This window comes from Oncorhynchus kisutch, linkage group LG5, assembly GCF_002021735.2.
Source record: "Oncorhynchus kisutch isolate 150728-3 linkage group LG5, Okis_V2, whole genome shotgun sequence".
NCBI lineage: Eukaryota > Metazoa > Chordata > Actinopteri > Salmoniformes > Salmonidae > Oncorhynchus > Oncorhynchus kisutch.
The window spans coordinates 50,397,408-50,415,757 of record NC_034178.2 but is presented as its reverse complement, the minus strand read 5'-3'; the positions used below and the strand labels follow the sequence as shown (position 1 = coordinate 50,415,757).

At 43.8% G+C, this 18,350-nt stretch overlaps 1 protein-coding gene across 2 annotated transcripts in view; it reads right to left on the bottom strand.

The window, feature by feature from the left end:
* Positions 1 to 17,576, bottom strand: part of LOC109875933 (RNA-binding motif, single-stranded-interacting protein 2-like) — a 69,705-nt gene extending 52,129 nt beyond the window's left edge. For both annotated transcript variants that reach the window (XM_020468394.2, XM_020468395.2), the window contains exon 1: positions 17,440 to 17,576. In XM_020468394.2, the coding sequence (XP_020323983.1) occupies positions 17,440 to 17,511 (72 nt within the window). In that variant the 5' untranslated portion in view covers positions 17,512 to 17,576. The remainder of the gene's footprint in view (positions 1 to 17,439) is intronic.
* Positions 17,577 to 18,350: the final 774 nt, after the last annotated feature.

Sequence of the window (18,350 nt, the reverse complement as noted above, 5' to 3'; positions counted from 1 at the left end):
CGGGGCCCGCCTGGGATTCGCTGGAGCAGTGTGAGGAGGGTTATAGGAGAATGGAGTTGGAGAAACGAGCACGGCGGCGTGGATGGAAGCCCGAGAGTCAGCCCCAAAAATTTCTTGGGGGGGAGGCACACAGGGAGTATGGCGAAGCCAGGTAGGAGACCTGCGCCAACTTCCTGTGCTTACCGGGGGGCAAGAGAGACCGGGCATGCACCGTGTTATGCTGTGGAGCGCACGGTGTCCCCAGTGCGGGTGCATAGCCCGGTGTGGTACATACCAGCTCCGCGTATCGGCCGGGCTAGACTGGGCATCGCAAAAGTGTCATAAAGCCGGCTCTACGCATCTGGTCTCCAGTGCGTCTCCTTGGACCGGCTTACATGGCACCAGCCTTGCGCACGGTGTCCCCGGTTCGTCTGCATAGCCCAGTGCGGGCTTTTCCACCTCGCCGCACTGGCAGAGCGACCGGGAGCATTCAACCAGGTAAGGTTGGGCAGGCTCGGTGCTGAAGAGCTCCAGGGCGCCTGCACGGTCCGGTCTATCCAGTACCACCTCCACGCACCAGTCCTCCGGTGGCAGCTCCCCGCACCAGGCTTCCTGTGCGTGTCCTCGGCCCAGTACCACCAATGCCAGCACCACGCATCAGGCCTACAGTGCGCCTCGCCTGTCCAGTGCTGCCAGAGCCTTCCTCCTCTCCAGCGCTGCCGGAGTCTCCCGCCTGTCCAGCGCTGCCAGAGCTTTTCGCCTGTCCAGCGCTGCCGGAGTCTCCCGCCTGTCCAGCGCTGCCAGAGCTTTTCGCCTGTCCAGCGCTGCCGGAGTCTCCAGTCTGTCATGAGCCGCCAGTCTGTCATGAGCCGCCAGAGTCTCCCATCTGTCATGAGCCGCCAGAGTCTCCCGCCTGTCCAGCGCTGCCAGAGCTTTTCGCCTGTCCAGCGCTGCCGGAGTCTCCCGCCTGTCCAGCGCTGCCGGAGTCTCCAGTCTGTCATGAGCCGCCAGTCTGTCATGAGCCGCCAGAGTCTCCCGTCTGTCATGAGCCGCCAGAGTCTCCCGTCTGTCATGAGCCGCCAGAGTCTCCCGTCTGTCATGAGCCGCCAGAGTCTCCCATCTGTCAAGAGCCACCAGAGTCTCCCGTCTGTCATGAGCCGCCAGAGTCTCCCGTCTGTCATGAGCCGCCAGAGTCTCCCGTCTGTCATGACCCGCCAGAGTCTCCCTTCAGCATGGAGCAGCCAGAGCCGCCAGTCAGCATGGAGCAGCCAGAGCCGCCAGTCAGCCAGGATCTTCCAGAGCCGCCAGTCGGCCAGGATCCGCCAGAGCCGCCAGTCGGCCAGGATCCGCCAGTCGGCCAGGATCCGCCAGTCAGCCAGGATCTGCCATTCAGCCAGGAACCGCAATTCAGCCAGGATCTGCCAGAGCCGTCAACCTGCCTGAGCTTCCTCTTAGTCTTGAGCTTCCTCTCAGTCCTCAGCTTCCTCTCAGTCCCGAGCTACCCCTCAGTCCCGAGCTACCTCAGTCCCGAGCTGTCCCTCAGTCCGGAGCTGCCCCTCAGTCCAGTGGGGCCCTTTGTTAGGGTTACTAGGCCAAGGTCGGCGGCGAGGGTCGCCAATCTAAGGACGCAGAGTAAGCGGACTAAGACTATGTTGGAGTGGGGCCCACGTCCCACGCCAAAGCCGCCACCGTGGACAGACGCCCACCCAGACCCTCCCCTATGGGTTTAGGTGTGCGGCCGGGAGTCCGCACCTTTGGGGGGGTACTGTCACGCCCTGGCCTTAGTATTTTGTGTTTTCTTTATTATTTTGGTCAGGCCAGGGTGTGACATAGGTGAATTATGTGTTTGTCTTGTCTAGGGTTTTTTTGTAGATTGATGGGGTTGTGTTTAGTAGAGTAGTCTAGGTAAGTCTATGGTTGCCTAGAGTGGTTCTCAATCAGAGGCAGGTGTTTATCGTTGTCTCTGATTGGGAACCATATTTAGGCAGCCATATTCTTTGAGTATTTCGTGGGTGATTGTTCCTGTCTCTGTGTTTGTTGCACCAGATAGGGCTGTTTCGGTTTTTCACGTTTCTTATGTTTTGTATATTGTTCGCATTTATCATCTTCATTAAAGATGTATAAAGATAACCACGCTGCATTTTGGTCCTCCTCTCTTTCACCAGAAGAAAGCCGTAACAACAATCCTGTCTCTGAACTCTATGGACAATTCCTTGGACCTCAAGGCTTGGTTTTTGCTCTGACATGCACTGTCAACTGCGAAACCTTAAATAGACAGGTGTGTGCCTTTCCAAATCAAGCCCAATCAAGTAAATGTACCATAGGTGGACTCCAATCAAGTTGAGGAAACATCTCAAGGATGATCAATGGAAACAGGATGCACCTGAGCTCAATTTCTAGTCTCATCACAAAGGGTCTGAATACCTATGTAAATAAGGTATTTCTGTATTTATTTTTAATAAATCTGCACACATTTCTAAACACCTGTTTTCGCTTAGTCATTATGGGGTTTTGTGTGTAGGTCGAAGGCTGTAACGTAAAACAAAATGTAGAAAAAGGGAAGGGGTCTGAATAGTTTCCAAATGCACTGTATAACTAAGCTTAAATATTATTTTGATTATTTGGTTAGGCTACATTTGCCAAGAATCCATGTGCATGTGTAACAGAATCACTTCGGTCCCTATCCTTGCCCCAACCTGGGCTCGAACCAGGGACCCTCTGCCAACATCGACAACAGTCACTCAAGGAGCATCGTTACCTATATCACTCCCTCAACGTCAGCAAAACAAAGGAGCTGATTGTAGACATCAGGAGGAACCAGAGGCTGAGCACGCCCCCATCTTCATCAACGAAACCGCTGTGGAGATGGTCAAAAATGTTAAGTTCCTCGGCGTACACATCTCCTAGGAGCTAAAATGGTCAAACCAGACGGAATCCGTGGTGAAGAAGGCACGACAGCGACTCTTCAACTTCAGGATGTTGAAGAAATTTGGTCTGTCCCCGAGGGCCTTCACAGTGTTCTACGGAGCACCATCGAGAGCATACTAACGGGCTGCATCACAGCCTGGTATGGCATATCCACCGCCTCTGATTGCAAGGCACTACAGAGGGTGGTACGCTCAGCCGAAAGTACCATTGGATGCCTACTGCCTGCCCTCCAGGACACCTACTACAACACCAGGTGTCGCAGGAAGGCCAAGAAAATCAGGGACCTCACCCACGGCCTGTTATCTCCGCTTCCATAACCCCTGCTGCTCCCCCATTAGACCCCCACCCAACAGACATCTACCCTGCCCCCAATGGACATTTATCATGCTGAATAGCCACCACTACTTCCTTCTCCGCAACAACCCCAGCAGCTGGGCAGAGCCCAACTGAGTGATCCGGGTCAACAGCATCAATGTAACAGTTTGTCTTCCATCCCTCTCCTTGCCCCAACCTAGGCTCGGACCAGGGACCCTCTGAATACATCAACAACTGCCTCGCGCGAAGCATCATTACCTATCGCTCCACAAAAGCAGCGGCCCTTGCAGAGAAAGGGAAACAACTACTTAAGGTCTCAGAGGGAGTGACGTCACCGATTGAAACGCTACTAGCACGCACCACTAACTACCTAGCCATTCACACCAGTTACACTTGCAGTAAAATAAAATACTTTATGGATGAAGGCAAACTGGTCAGGACAAGAGACACAATAGTGAGCATTTCAGACATTTCAGACATCTTCTGAGCAGTTCAGACATACGAACATACACCTGTTGTTGTGTTGAGCATATTGTTTTAGATTCCAAAATTTCTACCCAACTCAGATCTCTCTGCATCAAAGAAAGAAACTTGAAAGCCAAAACAGAACTGGACATAAGTGCCCTGGTTTGCATTAGGGCTAGTATCCTTTAATGTTGATGATATTTCAAAGCTTTTGGTGGTTTGAAAGTATGAAATAGATGAATTCAAAGGAAAGGCATGCAGGGCCTCACATCCACCAGGCCTCCTGAGGGGATCTTAGGATGAGACACACAGATCTTTCCCTCAAAATACTTCTGCTAAAGTTTATTTTCACGTTGAGTTCTAATACTTAGTCATATATATATATTTTTTACCTTAGTCACTTGAAATGAGACCGTAAATAAATAACCTTAATAATTTCTCCATGTGTATATATTGAAAGGTGTCTTTTTTACAAAGACAAGGCACCATGACTTCTGTATACTTTATTTTATCACAGGTTTTAACACTTAACACCAGTATACACAGTATTAACACCTTGAAAATGACAACTTCCATTCTATCATCATTCGGTCACATTAATTGAGTACGGAATTTGGTTGTGAAATACACAAATGTGCACATACAAAAGAGCAGAATAAAGACATTCGATCCTTGGTTTTGGAATAACCTGCATCCTCGTTTTGTATTTTCCACCAGGAAATTCAGGACAGGACCAAAACAAATTGACCATTCATTATATTTATTTGGGAAAAGAATTTAGGTAGTAGGCAGGGGAGGAGGAGCGGATGCATCTGGAGGCACCACAGTAACCAAACCCCTGGTGCCATCTGATTGGTTAATCACCTCACACACACAAGCTCTTTTTTCACCCCTCAGCTCAGAACGCCCTTTATTTTGTCTTTGTCTTTTATATATGCCGGACGCTCAGGTATACAGGAACGTCAGACAGGTAGAGAGGTAGAGAAAGGGAGAAGGGAGAGAGAGAGAGAAAGGGAGAAGGGAGAGAGAGGGTGAGATAGAGAAGCAAAAGAGAGAGCTGGAAAGAAAGTGAGGGAGAAGGATGGGAAAGTAGAGAGGAACAGAGGGAGGGTGGGTGATATGTAAGAAATCTCTCCACATGAGATCTTGACATCTTAGTGAACTCCAGGTCCACGATAGTGTGTGGGTGTGTGTGACAGCATTCTTCCTACCTCTGTATTAATGAAGAACAGAGGGAACAGAAATCTGTCTGTGCTGAGAATATGTAGTAATGCAGTGTCAACATCTCTCAATGAACTCAAACTGTCACGGAAAATATAATTATTTTCTTCCCCTTGAAGTGCTCATGGCTTGTTGTCATCATTATACTCCATCTCTCAATAAATGGATCATAATATATTTTACATACACAATAGTTCACACTGGTTCAATTCCCTTGGTCCCCCCCCCCCCCCATTTCTAACACTGCCCATTGGCTTTCCAGTATCATGACAGTGCTATTGGTTCCTGACAAAAAGAAACAATAACAATGTCCAGAAGGGGAAACTCAATCAATTCAATTACTCCAGTAACAAAATTATGCCAATTGTATGATAACTGAACAATAGTAGTTAGTTATTTCAGTTTTAGTGCAATGAAATAGCAGACACGATTGTCTATAAATGAAAGTCTCTCTCTCTCTCTCTCTCTCTCTCTCTCTCTCTCTCTCTCAGGCCACATTTTACACTGCAAATATATTCATATAAAATCAGTAATTCAATAATGTGAGTTTTCCCTGTTGTGTTGTGTTTTTACTAGGGATGCACTTTAAATCAGTGAACATATCGGAATCGGCAGATATTAGCTAAAAATGCCAACATCGGTATCGGCCCAATGTGGCAGGGCTTGAAAACTATTACGGACTACAAAGGGAAACCCAGACGTGAGCTGCCCAGTGAAGCCAGCCTACCAGACGAGCTAAATGTGTTTTATGCTCGCTTCAAGGCAAGCAACACTGAAGCATGCACGAGAGCACCAGCTGTTCTGGATGACTGTGTGATAACGCTCTCAGTAGCCAATGTGAACAAAACCTTTAAACAGGTCAACATTCACAAAGCCGCTGGGCCAGACGGATTACCAGGAAGTGTACTCAAAGCATGCGTGGACAAACTGTCAAGTGTCTTCACTGACATTTTCAACCTGTCCCTGACCGAGTCTGTAATACCCACATGTTTCAAGCAGACCACCATAGTCCCTGTGCCCAAGGAAGCAAAGGTAACATGCCTAAATGGTTACCGCCCTGTGGCACTCACGTCAGTAGCAATGAAGTGCTATGAAATGCTGGTCATGGCTCACATCAACAGCATCCTCCCGGACACCCTAGACCCACTCCAATTCGCATATCGCCCCAATAGATCCACAGATGACGCAATCTCAATTGCACTCCAAACTCTCCTTGTAAACTCTCCTTCCAGACTCATATCAAACATCTCCAATTGAAAATCAAATCTAGAGTCGGCTTTCTATTCCGCAACAAAGCCTCCTTCACTCACGCCGCCAAACTTACCCTAGTAAAACTGACTATCCTACCGATCCTCGACTTCGGCGATGTCATCTACAAAATAGCTTCCAACTTATACCACCCATCACTGTGAATTGTATGCTCTAGTTGGCTGGCCCTCGCTACATATTCGTCGCCAGACCCACTGGCTCCAGGTCATCTACAAGTCCATGCTAGGTAAAGCTCCGCCTTATCTCAGTTCACTGGTCACGATGGCAACACCCACCCGTAGCACGCGCTCCAGCAGGTGTATCTCACTGATCATCCCTAAAGCAACACCTCATTTAGCCGCCTTTCGTTCCAGTTCTCTGCTGCCTGTGACTGGAATGAATTGCAGAAATCGCTGAAGCAGAAGCTGAAGCTGAAGCTATCTGAGCAGCTAGCCGATCGCTGCAGCTGTACATAGTCTATCGGTAAATAGCCCATCCATTTTTACCTACCTCATCTCCATACTGTTTTTACTTATTTACTTTTCTGCTCTTTTGCACACCAATATCTCTACCTGTACATGACCATCTGATCATTTATCACTCCAGTGTTAATCTGCAAAATTGTAATTATTCGCCTACCCCCTCATGCCTTTTGCACACAATGTATATAGACTCTCTTTTTTTTCTACTGTGTTATTGACTTGTTAATTGTTTACTCCATGTGTAACTCTGTTGTCTGTTCACACTGCTATGCTTTATCTTGGCCAGGTCGCAGTTGCAAATGAGAACTTGTTCTCAACTAGCCTACCTGGTTAAATAAAGGTGAAATTAAAAATTTAAAAGTTTGCTGACGACACAACAGTGGTAAGCCTGATCACCGAAAATGATGAGATGGTCTATTGGGAGGAGGTCAGAGAACTGGCAGTGTGGTGCCAGGACAACAACCTCTCCCTCAATGTGAGCAAGACAAAGGAGCTGATCGTGGACTACAGGAAAAGGCGGACCGAACAGGCCCGCCTTTTAACAATTCCTTGGTGTCCACATAACTAAAAAACTATCATGGTTCAAACATACCAAGACAGTCATGAAGAGGGCATGACAAAACCGAGAGTATCCTGACCGGTTGCATCACCTCCTGGTAAGGCAACTGCTCGACATCTGACAGTAAGGCGCTACAGAGGGTAGTGCGAACAGCCCAGTACATCACTGGGGCCAAGCTTGCTGAAATCCAGAACCTACAATTGAAGTCGGAAGTTTACATACACTTAGGTTGGAGTCATTAAAACTAGTTTTTTAACCACTCCACAAATTTCTTGTTAACAAACTATAGTTCAGCAAGTCGGTTAGGATATCTACTTTGTGCATGATACAAGTAACTTTTCCAACAATTGTTTGCAGAAAGATTATTTAACTTATAATTCACTGTATCACAATTCCGGTGGGTCAGAAGTTTATATACACTAAGTTGACTGTGCCTTTAAACAGCTTGGAAAATTCCAGAAAATTATGTTATGGCTTTAGAAGCTTCTGATAGGCTAATTGACATAATTTTAGTCATTTGGAGGTGTACCTGTGGATGTGTTTCAAGGCCTATCTTCAAACTCAGTGCCTCTTCGCTTGACATCATGGGAAAATCAAAAGAAATCAGCCAAGACCTCATAAAAAAATTGTAGAACTCCAAAAGTCTGGTTCATCCTTGGGAGTAATTGAAGCTACCACGTTCATCTGTACAAACAATAGTACGCAAGTATAAACACCATGGGACCATGCAGCCGTCATACCGCTCAGGAAGGAGACGCGTTCTGTCTCCTAGAGATGAACGTACTTTGGTGTGAAAAGTGCAAATCAATCCCAGAACAACATTAAGAGACCTTGTGAAGATGCTGGAGGAAACAGGTACAAAAGTATCTATAACCATAGTGAAACGAGTCCTATATTGAGGTAACCTGAAAGGCCGCTAAGCAAGGAAGAAGCCACTGCTCCAAAACCGCAATAAAAAGCCAGACTACGGTTTGCAATTGCACATGAGGACAAAGATAATACTTTTTGGAGAAATGTCCTCTGGTCTGATGAAACAAAAATGGTACTGTTTGGCCATAATGATCGTAGTTATGTTTGGGGGAAAAAGGCTTGCAAGCCGAAGAACACCATCCCAACCGTGAAGCACGCGGGTGGCATCATCATGTTGTGGGGGTGCTTTGCTGCAGGAGGGACTGGTGCACTTCACAAAATAGATGGCATCATGAGGTAGGAAAATGATGTGGATATATTGAAGCAGCATCTCAAGATATCAGTCAGGAAGTTAAAGCTTGGTCGCAAATGGGTCTTCCAAATGGACAATGACCCCAAGCATACTTCCAAAGTTGTGGTAAAATGGCTTAAGGACAACAAAGTCAAGGTATTGGAGTGGCCATCACAAAGCCCTGACCTCATACCTATAGAACATTTGTGGGCAGAACTGAAAAGGCGTGTGCGAGCAAGAAGGCCTAAAAAACCTGACTTAGTTAGACCAGCTCTGTCAGGAGGAATGGGCCAAAATTCACCCAACTTATTGTGGGAAGCTTTGGAAGGTTACCTGAAACGTTTAACCCAAGTTAAACCATTTAATTAAAGGCAATGCTACCAAATACTAATTGAGTGTATGTAAACTTCTGACCCACTGGGAATGTGATGAAAGAAATAAAAGCTGAAATAAATAATTCTCTCTACATTTATTCTGACATTTCACAGTCTTAAAATAAAGTGGTGATCCTAACTGACCTAAGACAGGGAATTTTTACTAGGATTAAATGTCAAGAATTGTGAAAAACTGAGTTTAAATGTACTTGGCTAAGGTGTATGTAAACTTTTGACTTCAACTGTATATAATAGGCGGTGTCAGAGTAAATCCCATAACATTGTCAGAGACTCCAGTCAGCCAGTTTTCTCTGCTACCCCACGGCAAGAGGTACTGGAGCGCCAAGTACACTGCTGCTACTCTCTGTTTGTTTGTTACCTATGCATAGTCACTTCGCCCCCACCTACATGTACAGATTACCTCAACTAGCCTGTACCCCTGCACACTGACTCGGTACTGGTGCCCCCTGTATATAGCCTCGTTATTGTTATACTTATTGTGTTACTTTTTAGTATTACTTATTATTTAAGCCTACTTGGTAAATATTTTCTTCTTCTTGAACTGCACTGCTGGTTAAGGGCTTGTAAGTAAGCATTTCACAGTAAAGTCTACACTTGTTGTATTCAGTGCATGTGGCAAATAAAGTTTGATTTGATGTCTAGTTTAACGCCAATTTGCAAAACCGATGTCAAAGCTACCATGCATACCTATATAACATAGGTACATGACGTAATCACGCAACGTAAAATGTTGGGCTACACGTGCAACACAGCATTCCTAACCTAGCCCACACAATGTCTGCTGTGTAGATCGAGCAGTCATTTGAAAGAGTAAGAACATTTCAGCGAGACAACTCAAAGGAAAAATCCAATGATGGAATTCATTGCCCTTGACAATCAACTATTCTCTGTTGTGGATGATGTTGGCTTTTGTCGACTGGTCGAGCACCGGTACACACTACCAAGTGCACTATTTTTCAGATGTTGCCCTACCGGAGTTACACAGTAATAGGGTCACTGCTATTAGCTTCACGACATGCATACTTTGGAACGCCGTTGGGTCGTTGCATGTCCAAAAAGATACACATCAAATAACACAATTTGACGTTTAAATTTTTTTTTTTCGACCCATTGAATAAGCTTTTAATTTGTCACGTTGAATAAACAGTTTTATTATAGAATGTTGTGTGTTCTGAATTTGCACCTACAAGCCAAGCGCCACCACTACTATCAGTAGCACTGTCAAAGCTGTACAAAACGTCTGCAAACAAGCAAACACCGGCCTCGAACAATGTGTTTACAATACCGCATTGGTAATAAAGCCTCATTTGTTCAACCGCAACTTCTGGGGTAGCTAGCTTTAGCTTGGTACTTAGCTAGCACCAATACAACCAGCCTGAAAACAATGACCAGTAGAAACTGCAGTCATTTGCATTATTCTTAGCAATGATTTAAGAATCCTTGTGAGTAAGTATTAGCTAGGTAGCCACTTGTTGTTTGCCTACTGAAATTAAACTTCAGTTCATGAAAATAAATAGTTAGCCAGCTACTTAACCCTGTTGCCCAAAGCTAATGTTATAAGCAGCCAGCTAGCTTCATCTGGCTACTGAGGCTCGACCGGACCGGGAAATGTGTTTTGAAGCTAGCCACAATAAGGAATAAGCACAATAGTGGAATTTGTGGTTTGCCTTCATAATAAAAGTAACTATTTGAAAGTGATGCAGAAGGTTACAATTGGTGGAATCATGCCAAATTTAGACTGGATAATGTTAAACAAGGTCGGAATGTGAGGCAATGAAATGGGATATCAGTCTACTCGGTGACACCCACAGAACACAACTTTGAAGAGTTTATGCAAATATTAGCATTGTAGCTCTTATCGCGGGACTGTGACTGTGTGAAACCACCTCCCCAGTAAGCCTGTTGTCTGCATTGACATTCCTATTGCACTGTACAGCTTTACCTAAGGATTGCTGATCAATGAAATGGGGTACCAGTCTACTCATTATCCAATATATTTTTTCCCAATGTCCTCCTCAGAGTTATCAGACTCCAAAACATCCACGCAGTATTGTTTTTCCTCGGGAATAGTGTTCAATAGAAATAGGTTGACAATAAATGTATTCACAGTTGTTTCAGAGTCCCGCAATAAGAGCTACAATGCTAATGCTCTCTGGGTGTCACTGAGTAGACTGATACCCCATGTCATTGATCCATAATCCATAGGTAACTCTGTACAGTGAAATAAGTACGCCCCTAATTCAATTCTAAAGTATAATACATCCAGTGAGATTTCAACAGATTGTTGTCAAATTAACAAATTATTGTCCTTTGTTGATTTTATATAACAACATTCCAACCTCGTTTAGCTTGATCTATTCAATTATGGCATAATTCTACTATTTGTATTAATTTGATTCACTGTCAATGACATACTTTTATTTTGAAGGCTAACCGCAAAGTCCACTCTTGTGGCTAATCCTTATTGTGGCTAGCTTCACATAGATGGGTCCACCCACCATTAATCAAATAAGAACAGTCTTATAAATTAGGGTTATTTTTAATGATGACACTTAGCTTTATAGTTAGCTAGCTAATTATAGCTACTGAAACAGATTATGTCGTGTTGCTATGTTTTGGGGGAAGAACATTGTATGCATCCATGAGCCAGCTGGCTTTTAAAAAATTACCAGCACTGTAGGTGCGCGAGACAACTTTACCAGCAGCATAGCATACGTATCGATTAATCGTTGTGACATATGAAATACGAGTGATAGTGTAATCAATGTGTAATAACTATGTAAAAAAATGTATGAACGTGTTAAAGTATTATGTGATGTGCAGTCATATTCAGGTCCTGATTGGTCAACAAGCTTATTTGACACAAGCCTTAAACACGGGCACCCTCATAGATATCATCCTAACCAACTTCCCCTCTAAATACACCTCTGCTGTCTTCAACCAAGATCTCAGCGATCACTGCCTCATTGCCTGCATCCGTAATGGGTCAGCGGTCAAGCGACCTCCACTCATCACTGTAAAAAGCTCCCTGAAACACTTCAGCGAGCAGGCCTTTCTAATCGACCTGGCCGGGGTATCCTGGAAGGATATTGATCTCATCCCGTCAGTAGAGGATGCCTGGATATTCTTTTTAAATGCCTTCCTAACCATCTTAAATAAACATGCCCCATTTAAGAAATTTAGAACCAGGAACAGATATAGCCCTTGGTTCTCCCCAGACCTGACTGCCCTTAACCAACACAAAAACATCCTATGGCATTCTGCATTAGCATCGAACAGCCCCCGTGATATGCAGCTGTTCAGGAAAGCCAGAAACCATTATACACAGGCAGTTAGAAAAGCCAAGGCTAGCTTTTTCAAGCAGAAATTTGCTTCCTGCAACACTAACTCAAAAAAGTTCTGGGACACTGTAAAGTCCATGGAGAATAAGAACACCTCCTCCCAGCTGCCCACTGCACTGAAGATAGGAAACACTGTCACCACTGATAAATCCACCATAATTGAGAATTTCAATAAGCATTTTTCTATGGCTGGCCATGCCTGGCTACTCCTACCCCGGTCAACAGCACTGCACCCCCACAGCAACTCGCCCAAGCCTTCCCCATTTCTCCTTCTCCCAAATCCATTCAGCTGATGTTCTGAAAGAGCTGCAAAATCTGGACCCCTACAAATCAGCCGGGCTAGACAATCTGGACCCTTGCCACCCCTATTACTAGCCTGTTCAACCTCTCTTTCGTGTCGTCTGAGATTCCCAAAGATTGGAAAGCAGCTGCGGTCATCCCCCTCTACAAAGGGGGGGACACTCTTGACCCAAACTGCTACAGACCTATATCTATCCTACCCTGCCTTTCTAAGGTCTTCGATAGCCAAGTCAACAAACAGATTACCGACCATTTCGAATCTCACCATACCTTCTCTGCTATGCAATCTGGTTTCAGAGCTGGTCATGGGTGCACCTCAGCCACGCTCAAGGTCCTAAACGATATCTTAACCGCCATTGATAAGAAACATTACTGTGCAGCCGTATTCATTGATCTGGCCAAGGCTTTCGACTCTGTCAATCACCACATCCTCATCGGCAGACTCGGTTTCTCAAATGGCAGACCCTTGGTTTCTCAAATGAATGCCTCGCCTGGTTCACCAACTACTTCTCTGATAGAGTTCAGTGTGTCAAATCGGAGGGTCTGCTGTCCGGACCTCTGGCAGTCTCTATGGGGGTGCCACAGGGTTCAATTCTTGGACCGACTCTCTTCTCTGTATACATCAATGAGGTCGCTCTTGCTGCTGGTGAGTCTCTGATCCACATCTACGCAGACGACACCATTCTGTATACTTCCGGCCCTTCTTTGGACACTGTGTTAACAACCCTCTAGGCAAGCTTCAATGCCATACAACTCTCCTTCCGTGGCCTCCAATTGCTCTTAAATACAAGTCAAACTAAATGCATGCTCTTCAACCGATCGCTACCTGCACCTACCCGCCTGTCCAACATCACTACTCTGGACGGCTCTGACTTAGAATACGTGGACAACTACAAATACTTAGGTGTCTGGTTAGACTGTAAACTCTCCTTCCAGACCCATATCAAACATCTCCAATCCAAAGTTAAATCTAGAATTGGCGTCCTATTTCGCAACAAAGCATCCTTCACTCATGCTGCCAAACAAACCCTTGTAAAACTGACCATCCTACCAATCCTCGACTTTGGCGATGTCATTTACAAAATAGCCTCCAATACCCTACTCAACAAATTGGATGCAGTCTATCACAGTGCAATCCGTTTTGTCACCAAAGCCCCATATACTACCCACCATTGCGACCTGTACGCTCTAGTTGGCTGGCCCTCGCTTCATACTCGTCGCCAAACCCACTGGCTCCATGTCATCTACAAGACCCTGCTAGGTAAAGTCCCCCCTTATCTCAGCTCGCTGGTCACCATAGCATCTCCCACCTGTAGCACACGCTCCAGCAGGTATATCTCTCTAGTCACCCCCAAAACCAATTCTTTCTTTGGCCGCCTCTCCTTCCAGTTCTCTGCTGCCAATGACTGGAACGAACTACAAAAATCTCTGAAACTGGAAACACTTATCTCCCTCACTAGCTTTAAGCACCAACTGTCAGAGCAGCTCACAGATTACTGCACCTGTACATAGCCCACCTATAATTTAGCCCAAACAACTACCTCTTTCCCAACTGTATTTAATTTATTTATTTATTTTGCTCCTATGCATCCCATTATTTTTATTTCTACTTTGCACATTCTTCCATTGCAAAACTACCATTCCAGTGTTTTACTTGCTATATTGTATTTACTTTGCCACCATGGCCTTTTTTGCCTTTACCTCCCATCTCACCTCATTTGCTCACATTGTATATATAGACTTGTTTATACTGTATTATTGACTGTATGTTTGTTTTACTCCATGTGTAACTCTGTGTCGTTGTATCTGTCGAACTGCTTTGCTTTATCTTGGCCAGGTCGCAATTGTAAATGGGAACTTGTTCTCAACTTGCCTACCTGGTTAAATAAAGGTTAAATAAAAATAAATAAATAAACACGACAAATAGTGTTATTTGAAACATCAAATAGTGTTATTTGACGTGTATTTTCTTTGACACGCAAAGACGCAAACGGCGTTCCATAGAAATCCGGGTTGAGAATGAAACGACTGAAAAAATGAATAATGAAACAGCACAGCAAGTAAGTGAAAGAAATAGGTTTTGATTATGTTTTAATAGCAATGGGGACATACGGAAATGCCAACAAAATAACGTTTTGGTCAGTGTGGTATATGTGTGTAACCTTTAATTAACTAGACAAGAACAAAGAACAAATTCTTATTTACAATGCCGGCCTACCCCCTCCCAAATCCAGACGAAGCTGGGCCAATTGTGCGCCGCCCTATGGAACTTCCAATCACGGCCGGATGTGATACAGCCTGGAATCGAACCAGGGACGGTAGTGACGCCTCTTGCACTGAGATGCAGTGCCTTAGGCCGCTGCGTCCATGTGTGTGTATTAACTATTTAACTGTACTAGAACGCTTAAAAGGCCGCAAAAATTTTTTATATCGATTACCGGTATCGTTTTTTTTGTTGGCAAGGAAAATATTGAATATCATTATCAGCCAAAAATGTCATATCGGTGCATCACTAGTTTTTACAGTAAAAAGACTATGTGTAAAAGCATGCAGCAGACACATAACCAACCCTGAAATGTGCAGAATTTGAAAAGCTGAGGAGATACAGTGGGGTCCGAAATGCTTGACACCCTTGATAAAGATGAGTAATAACTGAAATAATTTAAATACTCAGCTATATTGCATGCTCAAAATAATACAATAAAACAATTTGTATCAAAGATCATACCCCCAAGACATGCTAAACTCTCACCATTACCAATAACAGGGAGATAAGCGTGTCTTGGGGGTATGATCTTTGACCCACTGTAACTTTCTCACTCTCAATTATTTACTATTCATTCAGGATAATCCATAATCATGGTAACATCCACATTAATGTAGATGTGTTTAGAAACATATTCTATTCTTATTTACAATAAAAGTAACTCCAAAATGACACAATACATTATTTACCATTAATTTCTATCGGGCACAAAATAATCTGAAACACATCCAAAACAAACAGCAAATGCATCCAACAAGCTTGTTGAGTCACAAGTTTGATGTAGTCATTGTGTGCTAGGAATATGGGACTAAACACTAAACTTTTGACTATTTTATTTATAAGAGTGTCAATAATTTTGACCCCTACCTTTTTTTAGAAAGAAGAATATTAGTTGTTAAACAAAATCGTGTTCTCTGTGCAATTTTATTAGTATAAAATAATATAGCATACAATAAAGCTCAGTATTTGAATGATTTATTTCAGTAAGTCATTAATACTCATCTTTATCAGGGTTGTCAATCATTTCAGACCCCACTGTACATCTTAATAGTAATTTAGTTAAGTTAAATAAAACACCTTACAATATCAAGTTCCATTTGAAATCATGTCAAGACATTAATATTAGATTAATTGCATAGCTCTAATGTAGGCATAGGCTATATTGATATTCCAGAGAGAGACTAAAGTGACAGGTGACCTGTCACTTCATCAGAACAACTATTAAAAAACATGATTGCATTTCTCTCTCGCCTATTTGTAACGAAACAATTCTGACTACAGCATAATTACTCAAATATTTTAGGTGTTGCATTAATAGAACCCGATTAATTCGGCTTTGATCTTGTATTGTGTTTCATTTGAACGCAACATTTATGCTAGTAGGGCTATTTGACCAAGAAGGAGAGTGATGAAGTGCTGCATCAGATGACCTGGCCTCCACAATCACTTGACCTCAACCCAATTGAGATGGTTAGGGATGAGTTGGACCTCAGAGTAAAGGAAAAGCAGCCAACAAGAGATCAGCATATGTGGCAACTCCTTCAAGTTGGAAAAGCATTCCAGGTGAACCTGGTTGAGAGAATGCCAAGAGTGTGCAAAGCTGTCATCAAGGAAAAGGGTGGCTACTTTGAAGAATCTCAAATATATTTTGATTTGTTTAACACTTTTTTGGTTACTACATGATTCCATATGTGTTATTTCATAGTGTTGATGTCTTCACTATTATTCTACACTGTAGAAAATAGTACAAATAAAGAAAAACCCTTGAATGAGTAGGTGTGTCCAAACCTTTGACGGGTGCTGTATGTTGTAATTTGAAAATAAAGGAGAGCAGCACACTCCAACGTTTCGACAGGCAAGCTGTCTTCATCATATGTTATAATAACATTGTAATATCTAGTTAGGCTATAAAACATATTTTCACTCTTGCATTCGTGGTACAATGTATATATTTTATATTACAACGGTTCATAATGTCAAAACCCTGACATGATTTGTAACGTTTCAGTTGCAGATTGATTATGGTTGGCTACAACGACTCAGTATTATAAATGTAATATAACTGTCATTTTGCTATTCATAATATGGGAAAAGTAATCATCGTCACAATGGTGGGGTTTTTCAAGGGGTGGGGCATCTGTGCCTTTCATTAAAAAAAAGAAAAATACTTTGCCAAACTAACGCGGCTGCGTAGACAATGGATACTTGATTTTACACTATTGATATCACTGTTCATTGACAACCATGCTGAAAATGAGACTGAAATCAGTTAAGGCTACACTGAATAACACATTCTCCTTCTCCCTCTTCTGCTCCCCGCCCCCACCAATTCGGGTTCACATTTATGCACATTCGCTCAACACTGTCCCAATACGGCACAGTTACTCATAAAAGTTTGTATCCACTATTGACTTTTTCTGACTGAACATAATCACATCGACATCCTTTCTCTCTACGGTGTAACTCCCATATATTAAATTACAAATACATATTAAGGATGCATAGATGCCCAGACCATCGAATAGCCGTTTTTACACATACCACTGTGCGGGTGCAGAATAGTGAGCAGCAATTTTCTCTACAAGGACTTAAGTTTATTTTGTAGACTTTGTTTTTCAAGGACACTGTATAAACTACTGTCATGCTCTACATAGGTTTCTGTTGCGACTGATACGGGGGAGAATGCCCTACTGGGTGATCGAGAGCGCAAGAAAAACAGAAAATCCTGAAAGGGTTTACCTTTTTGCTGTTTCTGCTGTTATAGCCGATGTATGGATTGAAGTCTGCCCTTGGCGGAACGGAGAGTAGCATTTTCTCGGCTCTATGTCCAGTGCTGCGAGTACAGCCCAGGCTGCCAGCTGACGTCAGCAGTTCGGGAAGCTTGGGAGCGATGCAAGTCCCGCTGCCGCCAATGCTGCTGCCGCGGCCAAGCGGTGCTTTTTCACACGTCTGGGTCCTAGCGCGCCAATTCCAACCGATCCTATGGAACGGTTACTGATAAACGAAACATAAGATGGAACGGTTACTGAATGAACGAAACATAACGACTGTAGGGTTATGTTGGGGAAGCTACTCTGAAAATATAGTTTTGGGCTAAGTACAAGGTGCATAGGCGCAGGATGGAGGGGTGCTGATGGTGCTGCAGCACCCCCTGATAAATCCGAGAAAAAAAGTATAATATATATTTTTTAAACCCACCAAATTAGTGCACTAGGCCTTTATTACTCCTGTATGAACAGTGCAAAATACTGGTCAGCAGAGCAGAGAAGATTAAGACAGCACCACCACCCCTAAACATCTTCCCGCAGCCGTTTGCCAGGGCAATACAGAAAGCTGATTGAGGACCTTATTACTGATGAATATTTTTTTTATGACCTTGTTCTTCTTCCTGCTTGCATTTTGTATTTATCTTTTGATGTGTCTATTTTCTGTAATTTATGTAATTCAGGGCTCATCTGTAAAAGAGACATTGGTCTCAGTATAACACCCCTTTTAAAATAAAGGTTAAATAAAATACAAAAAATATGCTTGCATGTGTGTATGAGTGCATGCATAGCCTAGTGTGTGTGAGCGAGCGAGAGTGTGTCACTGTGTCTGTGTCTCAGAGATGTAGGCTAAGTCTGTCTGCCTGACTGCTGTTGGGTTGGAGC